At 42.6% G+C, this 13,485-nt stretch overlaps 1 protein-coding gene across 3 annotated transcripts in view; it reads left to right on the top strand.

Annotated features, from left to right (window-relative positions):
• Positions 1-473: 473 nt before the first annotated feature.
• The window catches only part of LOC149086371 (protein bicaudal C homolog 1-A-like), a 37,302-nt gene continuing 24,290 nt past the window's right edge, over positions 474-13,485 (top strand). Inside the window, exons 1-2 of one of the 3 annotated variants that reach the window (XM_089254927.1) lie at positions 474-1,031; positions 3,936-3,982. In XM_089254927.1, coding sequence (XP_089111053.1) covers positions 773-1,031; positions 3,936-3,982 — 306 coding nt within the window. In that variant the 5' untranslated portion in view covers positions 474-772. The remainder of the gene's footprint in view (positions 1,032-3,935; positions 3,983-13,485) is intronic. The other 2 variants (XM_089254917.1, XM_089254935.1) reach the window with 2 other exon arrangements.

Below are 13,485 nucleotides of genomic sequence, written 5' to 3'. Positions count from 1 at the left end.
CTATTAATTATAGGATTTACTGGAACATGTCCCAAGATAGACTCTGCACTCATGGCCCCCCCTCCCCACAAGGGGCGGGCTGACGAGGCTCCAGCCCTGGGTGATTTTAATAATTTTTTTTGTTTTTCACACTATAAATTCATCATAAAGGGGCCCCGTGAAAGTCTGGTCAAGGGGGGGGGGGCGTAAAAGATCCCAGCCTAGGGGCCCTGCTTCAGGATGGGAAATCTGCACTATGTGCTGTTAGATTTTTTTATGCTTTGCAGTGAAAACAATAACGGAATTCTCCCCCCTCCTCCAGAAAGGAACAAAATATAACCCCCCCCCCCCTTCGCATTTTCTTGAAAAAAATCTCACCGTACGCGTCGTTACCAATGTTGGACGCCACCGGTGACGGTTTCCTTTCCGTCTGTTGTACGATTCGCATTGTTGGTGTTTCTCTTTCCTATCCCTTCCCTCTCCTTTCCGATATTGTTGTTGGCAACTTCATACTTTGCATTATTTCGCGGTATTGTTGCGCGGTAATTGGTAGATCACGGGCCGTTTTTTACGTCACCTCCAGCCCCCTTTTTTTTTCTTAACTGTTGTTGTCGTGGCGCTGCATCGCGCGCACTTTTTGAATTGGGCTGTTGACCGCCGCCGCCGTTGTTGCAGGTTCCGTCCGCTTAGTCATTTTCCGGCAGCAGACATCTATCTCGTCGATGCAACCGCGACTGACATTAAATATTATTTAATTTAAAAAAAAAAAAAAAGCGGTACAAGCCGACTGGAGATGTACTGCACAGCGGGACAAGAGCTGGACAGGAGGATGTTCGTCGACAAGCCGCCCACCCCCGCGGTTTTCGAAGCTTCTCCCGCGATAACGGCCGACCACCACCAACAACAGCAGCTGCTGATGCAGGACGAGTCCGGCTGCAGGGCCTTCCTAGGCGAGGACTACACTGCCGAATCTCTACTGGAACGAGGCCTGAAGGAGGAACGATTCCGCATTGACCGCAAGAAGCTCGAGGACATGCTGCAGGTTCAACAAGGTACGTACGTCGGACATTGTTGCACTCAAATCTGTTGTTGTGGCTCATCCAATTGTTAGTAGTTTCTTTTCCCGGCCAGGCAGACTGTTGACAGTCTCTAGTGCACAGCAAGCCCCTCCCCCGTTCAGCCCCCCCCCCACACCTGTGTGGCCAGAAATATCTCTGCCGACTATTTAGCATATTTACTCTCACAAACTGCAACCAGATCTCATTATCGCGAGCACCTCGGACTGCGCCTGGTTGGGCCCCATGCCTAAAGGTGCACTGGTGAGCATAGCAGCTGGAACCTAGGGCTGAGGCCATTTGAGCCCCCTAATAAAGAATATACAATGCACCACACGTGCGCGGTCGAATCTCCCGTATTGTTGCCGATCCCGGACGACTGGCAACCCCATAATGTTTTCATGTCAATGCAGGAGGAGGAAGGGGGTGGTTGTGGCTGATGTTTATGATGTCCGATTAGGATTTCTGAGAGTTTACGCCAGTGTTTCCCAAAGTCAGCAATATCCCGACGGAGTGGTCCGGGAGCAATTTAAGCTCTGGGTATAACATAGGATCCTATGGGTCTTAGGCGGATACGGGGGAGGGGTGTTACAGGGCGACCACCCGGTTTCACAAAAGAATTGACCGTCTAGAAAATCGCGCCCCCTCCTACTCTTTGGGAGCTTCAGGCAAAGTGATTTTTCTAAGGGCTCCATCGGCCTAGAAATGTCTGCCTAAAAATGTACGTGATCGCTGTCGAAGATTTCAGATCTCATTTTTGTGACAAACAAGTCCGTGGCCGTCGTGATCTCGGCACAGAGGGTACGGGGAACACAAAAGGGTTAAGACCCTTGTTTGATCTCGAGCACCGTTTATGCTCCAAAGAGCACCTTTCTTCTTCCCCCCCCCCCCCCCCCATCCGCATCGATTCTCAAACTCTGACAATGAGAATTCTTGAACAAGTGTCGATCGGATCGCCAATGCCGCCTCATCGCATTCTCGAGCACACGGGGTGCTCTCGAGTGCGGAGGAGGGGGGGGGGGGCTCTCTAGTGAAAATTCGATCTGCAGTTCTAGATCACTCAAGCGGTGTAGTTTTAGATCACCGAAGTGGCCCAAGACACATTTCCCGACCGCCGAAGTGACCCGTGGGTGCTTTTACAGATTACTTAAGTGGCTCGCGAGACTGGTTGGCCTGCACTCTCTAAAACAGTGGTTCTCAGCTGGTGCTCCGCGGAGCTGCGTATGAACTCCAGGGGCTCCGCGGCCGCTCGAGGAAAAAGTAAAAAAAAACCCAGTAAATTTGAAAGAATTAGATTTATTTTTATTATTCAAATCTAACTTTTGATGAATAAATAAAAATAGGACTACGGGGCTCCGCCCTAGAAATTATATACCAGAAAGGGCTCCGTGGGTCAAAAAAAGGTCGAGAACCACTGCTCTCTAAAAGATTGAGCTTCCTTGGGTTGCTCTCCTGAATAGGTTACTTATGAGCAGTGTAGTGCCGTCTCAACATCATAGGGGGGGGGGGGACAGGGCAAAGTGATGTAATCAGACTCCGAACTCAGCTGGACATGGCAACCATAGGTGCCAGAAACAGTGCAATTCACCTTCCCTCTTTTCTGCATACGCGCTTAAGTCCCGTATATATGCGAGGACGACCATACCCTAGCAACTTTCAGCCCCCCCCCCCAATGTTTTCATGTCCACGCCTCTGATAAGGGTCCGTTCAAGTATTACGTAAGCAAGTTTATAGCCATTTTTGACCCCCCCCCCCCATGTCAGCGAAATTTCGTCATCAGTTCTGGCCCTCTGAATCCTAACTCATATTGCTGGGATCAGAGACGTACAGGGGTGGAAGCATAGAGGGGCTCGTGCCCCCGACGATCAAAAATTTATTTTTTTTAATGCAAAAAAGGCCCACGGACCAAATATGGCCCTGGGGTTATCTGATGCGGCCTGCCCTCCTCAAACCTAATTTTGTAATAATGAACTAAGCGGCACATTTTACAGATCGCTTGTGTCCCGTGGTACAATTCCAGAACATTTAAGCGGCCCGTGGCACATTTTCAGATCACTTAAATGACCCGGGACACATTTAGAGATCCCTTGAGTGACATGTGACATTTTAGAGCACTTAAGTGGCCCCCCAGTGCGGTTCTACATTACTTTAGTTACCCGCGGCACATTCTCAGATTATTTAAGTGATCCGCGGCATATAATTACAGATCACACTTGAGTGATGCGTGGCACAGTTCCAGAGCACCTAAGCGGCCCGGACACATTTCCAGATCAATTGGATCCACGAAATATTTAGAGATCAGTAAAGTGGCTCTGTAGGGCACTTAATAGGGGGAGGGGAATTCAAGTGCCCACAAACTATCGAAAGGTTTTCTAGTTTTTGACGCACCCCGAGTAAGATGCCACTAAAAAATTTCATATTTTCATAAAGGGTGGTTGATGACGTAAGCATTATCCAAACCCCCTTCCCATCGATGCTGACGTAATACTTGAATGGCCCCTAACCTGTTTACGTACTGTAAAAATTGCCCGATTTCTCGAAGGTGGACGTTTGAAGGAACAAGGGTGGGGCCCCGTGGCCCCCTCCCTCCCGGCAATTCGATCAAAATTTAGGTGTTTTTTCCCCAATATTTTTGTAAATTGAAATTGCCGCCATAAAATGGTATTTTCTTTCGATATATTAATCGATTTAAAATGACTTTGAATGTTAGTAGTAACTCGTAAATTCTCTGGAAAAAATTCCTTGTGCGCGACCCCCCCTCCGTCACCCCGCTCCCTGAAAGGTCGATTCTGCGTACGCCCCTGCCAAGATCTTTCGTATTTCAGCATGGAATAAATTAATGTATAAATTCCCTGCCCCATACAATATGATGCCAATTATTAATGTGTTCGTTCATTTCAGGTGGTTCGAATGGAGTTATCGAGACCGCTGATGAATTCTTCCAACGGGTGAGTTCCCCTTTTTTTTCTAATTGCATTTTCTTCAAAGCGAGTTCAACTTCCTTGTGTACGCAGTCTCTTCACAGCACCATTGATATGGGGGGGGGGGCGCCGCCGCCGCCAACCTGCCTACCAATTAATCTTTTCAGACCCAGCTCAGAGGATTGTCGCCCTTCTCTCATTCTAGTCGTTTTTCTTGGCTACTCGAATTCGCCACCACCCTGTATCCTCCCGCCCGCTTAGCCTCTAGCAAATATGCTTGAGGTCACTTTTGATCACTCTCTCTAAAACAGTTTCGGTCACTCGCGCGCTCTTGCACACTGTTTACCCATAGACACCCATCAACTTCTGTTATGGGGAATTTTCCTGTGTTCCAAAAAAAAAAGTCCTATTCCTTCGCACAGCACTTCAATCAATTGCTTCACATCTTGTGGTGTTTTTCTCTTCTTCCACAGGTCTCTGGGGGGCTATACAGCTAGCCAAGACTTCCCTTTTACTTTTCACGCGTAGTTTCCTTGGAACAGTTTCTCAAACTTTGTCCCATCTCAAGTGAACCCAACAGGATCATGTGCTCAATCCGTAGCTGCTATAGCCCCATGGACCCACTCCATCGCCTACCGGGGGGCGATATTGCCCACTTTGGGAAACACTGCCCTCGAATATACCATGGCGGCAACAAGGCGTCCCCGGTTGAACCATTGCTTCAGCGGACCACGGGTAAAAATTAAGTTAAAGGGACTTCAAACCTGGAACAAGATGCATTAACCTCATTTATAAAATTTTTTTGTACTGTAGATTGGCCATATGAGAAGTGTTTCGTGCGAGGAAATTGGAGCTGTGGGGGGGGGGGGGGCGTCGTTTCTGGATAAGACACAAGGTTTGCAAGTAAAAAATGTATGTTCCAAGGGGTGTCATGGGCAAAACCGGTTCGTGAAATTGTTCTAGGCCAGTGTTTCTCAAAGTGTAAGTCGCCAACCATTGTCGGGCGTCGCGGTGAGCTGAGGGTATTGATTTGTGTGCGTGTTTAAGTGGTTCTTTTTTATGTGGGGGAAATATCTACCCCAAACAATTCTAGGGAGCCACAAATGAATCATGAATTGGGCAAGGGAACCGCGTGTGACAAGTTTGAGAACTTGTTCTAGGCAATTAGGATGGAATTCGATACGCAAGGCAATCTCAATAGCATCAAGTCCTTGCCTGGTTGGAAGTACCAGTTTACGCACTTTAAAAAACCGTAATATGTGGGGTCGAGATGTAGTGTTAGGGGAAAGGGGGGGGGGGGGTGATGATGGTGAGAACATTTTTCTTGCAAATGTAAGGAATCCCGAGAAACGACGGTCGTAAAAGTCTAAAGAAACAGCAAATAAACGTGACGTTGCATTTATTTATGAAATGAGAGTAGAAAAGGCCATTTTGATGGATTCGTCCTCGAAAGTAGGTTTTTCGTGTCCGCAGATGTTTAACGACACGGCGACTGCCGTTATTTATTATTGCGGAATCAGATTCGTCGCTGAAAACGACCTTTTCATTTGTCTTGTGTATGTATCACTGTATCTTGCCATTAACTTTCATATTGGGATAAATGAACGGTCTTGAGGTAACTAGTATAACAGGACCGTAACTAGTTCCCCCACCACCACTGTTAAAAATCGATAATTGTATAACTGTTTGTTCTCACTTAAAACTGCCTCCCCAAAATTTTTTCGCCTGGGGCATTTGCCCAGCACGTCCTAGAGATAGGCCTCCGCATTCTGCTTGTGACGTCAGCAAGTAGTCCATTTTCCCTGAGAATATTCAGGGAAAAATTTCCCTGCTCGTGCCAGTATCATCGTTGTGAGGAAATGAAATGATCGGGCTCAGAATTGGCGATTTCTATGCCCCACATCCAATCACTATGCGGTTTTTGTGAGCCACTCGAGAAGATTCTACGCCAAAATAAGAAGAAACTAAATAGGATGCTGTGTTTCACAAAATGTGGCAAACTTGCTAGGTGGTCTGAATGACGTTTATGGCAATCCGTGCCTTCTATTCGTGCTGCTGATTTGCCCCCTACTTTCGGTTCTGCATATAAGTTTTTTCAATGTCTAAAGTACAGGTTTCTAACCAGCGTTCCGCGGCGGGTCTCGTGCCCTGGACGCTGGACCCGAGGGGGCGCAAATTTCATTCAGAAACCTCTCCAACATTACAAGGGGGCATCAAAATGTGCGCTTGCTCCGGGTGACCAAGCATCTAGTTACGGCCTTGTTCCACTCGTGAAACCCTTAACAATTTGAAACCCGAAAAGGATTCAGAGAAAACAATTTTTCAACGAAATTATAGTTTTATAAGGGACGTCGTGTCGGAGGTGCTTCTCTTTTCCGTGAGGTGGCGGAATATCCCCAGACACTTGATATTGGAGGGGTGTCCAATTTATACACGGAACTTAACGAAGAAGCCTTTATTCCGAAGCACACTCAAAACAGACAACCTTACAGAACGGAGAAGCCACATTCCAATTCACGTTCTCTTCTCATATTTTAACAACGTATAAACAAACAAAACTCATATGCCGCAAGGCCACAGAGTTAGTAAAAATATCCATACTGGGAAAATAGATTCGTTAGTTTTAAAAAATTCAGATAATTTGGATGACTAAGGCCGTATTCACCGACATGGTTTGAACTATAGTCACAATTTTTGAATAAAAATCAACATAGATAGGTTAAAAACCCGAATTTAACCAACCTATGTTGATCTCATCAAAAAATTGTGACTATAGTTCAAACCATGTCGGTGAATACGGCCGTAAACAATGAAAATCACTTCCCACCCCTTGGCATTAGACTGCCTCCAGAAAATTGGGTGGTTTCAAACTTAAAATCTGTGATATGTTGCAGTTTTCCCACGTTGAATTTATTAGCCAGAAGCTGGTTCCACTTCCGTGCGGCGGATAAGATATAAATGTTAGTGTCCACATTTCACAAAGAAATTAATTTGTCGTAAAAATGAATTTTCGGAAATGTATTTCATCCGCTAGGACAATTTAAGCCACAGAACTTATGCTAACTTTAACCGACATTCAGGACTACTGGGCCATCAGCTGCGTAGATCTCCATGATAACGAGATCTGGAACTAAGGTTTTCAAGAATAAAAATGTAAATTAGGAGGTCGTGTCTCAGAATTGGTGTTGCCAACGGTGCGAAAATTACGCAAATTTCGAAAATTAGTTTAAAAGGAATTAAAAGCGTGATATAAACTAGAAATTTGGAAATCAATAGGTTTTTTGGATATTACGCCATGATGAACAGGAAAAATTCATTTCTCTCCACCGGGAAATGACTCGCTTTTTCCTGTTCACCTCGGAGTAATATTCAGAAAGCCTATTGGTTTCATGCATCTTAGCCGATCAAAAATTTAAATTTTCTCGGTATATTTCAATTGTGCTACTTAGTATGTTAGAATAAATATAACCAATCTAGTTACAAATCTAAATGGATGAAAATTTTTTTCTGAATTTTTAAAAATACAACACGATGAGCCGAGTGTAGATTTCGGGGGGAAGTGGATCCTAAACGTGACCAGTGTTGTCAGTTTTCAGTCCTGTGAAAGTTTAGGTTTTTTCTGCGGAGAGTGGTAAACATGTTTGTCTACTCTTTGGTGATGAACGGTTATGTACCTCTGAAATACTTCTCAAGGTATTGGACTTGAACGACTTGCCTATGGCCACATGCGTTTTGTGTGCGTTGACTTCCCACCTTGTAAACAAAAACGCTGCAGATGCTAGCTGTTCTGTTCGTGGAAAACTCACTGTGTATGCATGTTTGTTATGGGCGTCTTTTTCTCAGCCACCTCGTTGGGCATTTTGCCTGTTATTGCGTTGTATTTGTAAAATAAATAGCCATGGTGGTTTTTGCAGTGCATGTGTGAGTGATGTAAAAAAAATGAAATCACAGCTGCATGGACCAGAGCTGTCTGTTCCTACCCAGTCTTGTGTGATCCATGATGTCAACCGATGACCTCTTCTGGCAGTCGTTGGTCAGCTATGCATGTACAATGCAGTCGAATGCCTGAACGAGACGTAAATTGGAAATGTTTCTCCAAATTTATATCTTGGCTTCCTTCATATATATAGCTACGTTCATCTGGAACAAAATCATTCATGCCTATTACCATCTGGTCAAAGTAAACGTACGGCAACACCAAGTTCCCTGTTTCTCAGATCGCTCATTCACGTTTGAATGGGGGCTGCAAGGGACGGGCATCTGATGAAAATTAATAATGGGAGTTGGATATTTTGGGCGTTGAGAACAAAATAATTGGTTTTTAAAATTTTTTCCAAGTTTTGCAGATTTATGCCTCTGAAATTCAATTATAAACTTAAAACTATTAAAATACGCATTTATGGCAGGAAAAGTTCAAAAAAAGCATTTTTACAAAAAAGCTTTGAAATAGGCAAAGACGCATGGCATTTCGCCTGAACTTCCGGGTTCTAGTTATAAAGAAAAAAACTAACGGACAACGCTCCTTTCTCTCATTTATACTGTCCTTTCCCAACTTTTCTCTGATTTTTGAATTCGAATATCTCGGCGAAAGTTGCGCTTAAAAGCTTGAAATTTTTTTTTTGTTCACACAGGAAAGATAGGACAAGTTTCTAATTGGAAGTTGGAGGATAACCGTATCAAAAAATTAGTTTTTATTTTGTTACACACTGTAGTTTCGCTCTCGAAACTGGTAGTGATTTTTGAGCATTTTTTTAAATAGAAACTACCTGTACGACGAACAGTTGATGACATAAAGGGTCGAATTAGCACTTGCAGGACACCCTGTCGAAATTGCATGAACAGCTAACAAATAAAAATCGAATGTTTAGGATTTGCTTCAATGCCGACAATATGCAATGCCTTTACTCAAGCGAAACTGTCGAATAAAGGGTTAAAATGACCTAGAGTTTGTCCGGAGTTTATTTTAAATTTAATTTGAAAGAAATCATGAGCTGGCATTTATTTGCAAGTTCTTAACACAATGCATCTTAATTATCAACAGGGAGGGTGGGGGTTTCATCTCCCAACTTGGGTTTTCGAATCCAAGCCAGGAACTTTACTGTGGGACTATTGTGTTAAACGCTAGTATTTTTTTAAACGGTGATCCAAAAGTAACAACGTAAAATTCAATGATTTAAAAACAAATACCATATTGTAGAAAGAAATTTCTTCTAGATTGAAATCCATCAAATCACCAAAACTGGAGGAAGGGAGTTGTATTCACAGGACCTCCCTCCCCACCATAAAGCAATAAACTTAATTGCTGGGATGTCCAGGAAGAGCAAGTATTCCATTCTTAACAGCATAATGTAGATAAGTATCTTTATTTCGGGGGGGGGGGGGTCCTGACTTTTTAACTACGAAGCAAGTGACTGCAGTTCCCTCATTTTTTAGCGTCGATTTTTGTACACTCCACATTATCCAGATGGCTCTCGGTATTGTTACTCATTGGGAAACGGGAGTGAAAGTCCAAGAAATCGGGGCCCCGGCCTGTATACGTATCCACACCTCATAAAACTCGTCAATGTGTTTTTGGGGGGTGGAAGAAATGCTGAAGTAGATTCCCATCTTGGGATTCTTCTGTACATTCAGCCCTTGGAAGTTGCAGGTGTCTCCCATCTACACTAAACAGTAGTTTACCAGTGATATCTGGTGGGGGGGGGGGGGGTTGGTTGATCGGGTGGGGGTTAATGGGCAAAGGAGTTCTAGAAGGGAACGTGTTTATTCCCGAAGATCCAGTTTGTGTGTGTGCTAGCTAATACAGCTTTGGTGTGCCTTTTAAATTATGGGACGTTGTCACCATCAATCGCTCCTCGGCAGTTCGGCTTGAAAGTGTCGTCCTCATCTTTTAAACTCCACCCCGAAAATCATGGATCTGATGAATCCCAACCGGACCCAGAGATCAAAACACATTCAGATTCGTTGTGTTTATCCGTGCTGTAGTACGCAAATGCATCTGTTTGGACCACCCTGCGCACTTGAGGTAAGCCAATACACGTATTTCTCCCGTAATTTCTTTTTATTAGCTGCGTTCGTTATTTAAAATTCAGCATTAACAATATGGTAGAATTTTAAATTCTGATTGAAAGAATATATATATAGTCTCCGACCCCCATATATCGAAATTCAAGACTTGGTATTTTGGCCACCTTGTTTTTTTTGGATAAATCTGTGGCGTCGTAGCCGAGCACCCATGGTAGTTTTCAGCTAGGTCCCGAGCACCCACAGAAACCATGCAGATTTAAAAATTTCCTACGTGAAGTTCGAGACTTATCTACAGGTCTGAAGTACCTCCAACGACCCTTAATCGATTACATCGGGGCCGTAGCCAGAAGTTTCTTTCGCGTGGGGATCTAAGGGATAGCAAAATAGGTATACCCATGTTATTACTCATATTTGCTAACATAAACCTCTCGTACAGGTAGAACAAGAACTTGGATAGTTAGACGCAGAAAATTTCATAGTATTGAAAAAGGTGTTTTTTAGAAAATTTGCGTGCACCAAACCACCCTTAAATTTTTTTGAAAAATTTCTTCCATTGAGTTTTCATCAATTTGTTCCATTTTTTTCCATTAATTCCGAAATTATTTCTCACTAATTCTGGAATTTTTTTTCGATGTGTTCGATCATTTTCTGATCTGTGGCCATGCATTGAAAACCGCTGAAATAGATCTTTCTTCCGAACACAAATGAATATTCGCGTAGCGATCGGTACAATATGCGCGAAAATTTGTTCTGAACTTTTTATTTTGGAACTTTTAGCAAGATATCAATCATTAATAATTGGGGGGGGGGGCCTGGGAATTGACCAAAATTTCTAATTGGTTGAGATCAAAAATTTCCAATCTAATTTTGCTCCCACTTAAAGCAATTTAATATATTGTCAAAACTTGCAATTTCTTCACTTGGATCCTATCGGTTTTTTTTTTAATTTGGTTATTTTGGGTTGGTCACTGATTTCGAAATTTATTTACATCATACTGTTGCTTGTTTACCTAGAAACTCCTCCCAAATGTTATTTGTGAGGAAAGGAGCTGAGTATTTACACATGGGCTTAGCTTGCTATAATAGCCCAAGGTTGAAAATTCTGGGGGGGGGGGGGGTGGAATTTTGTAGAATTGAAGAAAAGCTGCAAAATTTGTATGAATCAATAAATCCTCTGCCAGACGGCAAGGGGCTAAATTAGTGGGTGGTCTAGAACAGTGGTTCTCAACCTTTTGAAGGACTGCGGCCCGGTAGGATTCTTTTTTCTGAGTGGAAGTCCCGGTCATGAACACGACTAATGGAAAACGAACATATGAAATGATGAATCACTGACGGCCCGGTTTGACTCTTGCCAGGGCCCGGTACTGGCCGCGGCCCGGCGGTTGAGAAACACTGGTCTAGAAAGTTTCAAGACTGAGTGAGCAAAAGGGTGACTTAGAACGTGAGAAAGCATGTGGATGACCGAAAGTGACATACAGAACAAGGGATCGGGACCTAGAGGATGAATGACCAAAACAATGACGAGCATTTGTAAATGATTAAGATGGTTAAGTGATTTAGGGCAGCGTTTCCCGACCTGTGGTTCGTGACGATGGCATAAGTGGTCCTCAGGCAGAAGATAAAAGTATTCACCCGTTGTAATATATCCATATGGGTTCTCAAGTAAAATACTTCGTACTTAAGTTCACCATACATCGAGGAGAAAGCGGGAATTGAGTTCTTAAATACGAGTTATCACTTAATTTTGCCAAAAATTGTAATTTATTGCTTTAAATGCAATTTGTAAATTACTGCTAAATTTTTGCTTAAGGCCGTGGAAATAAAGGGCTGCTACAAATCGCAGTTAACAAAAATGAACAGTATTTCACGAGAAACTTATTCAAATGGTCTTATTTGAATATTAAATAATTTTATTAAATTTTATTAAAAATTAATTTAATTCATTTTGGAAAATGCTATAAACTGGGATTTTTAATAATCCGTAAAATATGGAACATTGCCAATTGTACCTATTTTTGGCAATGCATTCTGATGATAGCCACCGATCTTAATTAAAATTGCTGAAAATTATGGGATAAACGTTTAAACCAGACAAACGATGAATTTAACTATTTTGACATAATTATAATATAATTTATGAAAACGCTGTGTATTACGACTAGTAATTACTACAAATTCAAATGAGTATTGTTGAAAAAACGGGACAAACGAAGGAAAAAAATGGAACGAAAATTAGATGTGATCAGTAACGGGACACGAGTAGTCAAATTGTTTCAAACATTTTACTGGCCCTTGTTTTCAGAAAGCTGGAGATACTGATCTAGGTTGCATGCACGATTGTGACTGACCAAAACAGTGAGCTAGAGCTCGTGCAAGCACTGTTTAATGACAAGTGAATGCTCTTAGACATGCAAATGCTCAAGTGACCCATAAAGCAAGGAACCATGTCAGTGAGTGACTAAAACGGTGTGCAAGCACGTGAGTGACCAAATAGTGACTCTCTTTGCTGATAGATACATAACTTGAGACATGTAATCGTTGAACAAATCACGTTGAATCACTTTTTACGCAAATTTTATTTGAACTTCAGTTGGATTGAACGACGTGATTAGCGATTGATCGATTAACCAACTCTATTAACCAGCCCTATTTACAATACATCTATTACTGCATTATGCTTGGCTCGATTTTTTTTTAGCCCTTATTACGAGCGTACTTATTTTCGGGGATGTACACAGGGCCGACTTGAGAGCATCATGGGCTTCCGGACAAAGTGATTTTTGAGGCCTTACCTGACAAATTTTTGAAAATTTCAACCGGTTCTAATTTCTGAGGCCCTCTTCTCTGTAGATCCCCAGGCCGTGTCCGGATGGGCCTATGCGTTAAAGGAACTGAGAGCTTATACAAATTTGGATTTACAGTCGAATCCCGTTATTACGAACTGCGAGACTGGAGAAATCGCTTCGTTATAACCTTTATATTCCTTTATAACGAAATTTCGTTATAAAGGAATTCCTGGTTTTTGAATTGTTCGTATGTAAACATATCTGGGGGATTAGAAGTGTTCTCTATAGCTGTACTCTCGTTAAAACGGGATTCTGTTGTATTAGGAAAACGTGATGGGTGCATCCATTTCCGCAGTTTTCTGCATTTAGTAAATTTGTAAAACTTCTCGCGTTTCATTTCTTTTGGTATTTTTGCGTAAATTGGTTTGCTCTTCGATTGTAAATGCTTGCCTGGTATATAATCGAATATTTTACTTTTTCAAATGTTGCATTTGAACAGATAGCTTTAAGTTAATGAAATGTTATGGAGACTCTTGTTATGCACTCGAACTCTCTTATAACGACCCCCGTTTCAATAACTCGGTAATAACGTTTTTGCTTCCGTTCCTACGGAGTTTTCCCATGAATTCCTAGAATTGGAGCTCGTGACATCAAAGGAATGTTCGTCTGTTTTGATAACCAAGAAAAAAAAATTTATCAAATGTTTGACGTTCCGATTGG

The sequence above is a fragment of the Pholcus phalangioides genome, unplaced genomic scaffold (genome assembly GCF_987345545.1).
Source record: "Pholcus phalangioides strain wild (caught in Gottingen) unplaced genomic scaffold, Ppha-v1.0 ptg000004l_1, whole genome shotgun sequence".
Taxonomy (NCBI): domain Eukaryota; kingdom Metazoa; phylum Arthropoda; class Arachnida; order Araneae; family Pholcidae; genus Pholcus; species Pholcus phalangioides.
This window is presented reverse-complemented; position numbering and strand designations above follow the sequence as displayed.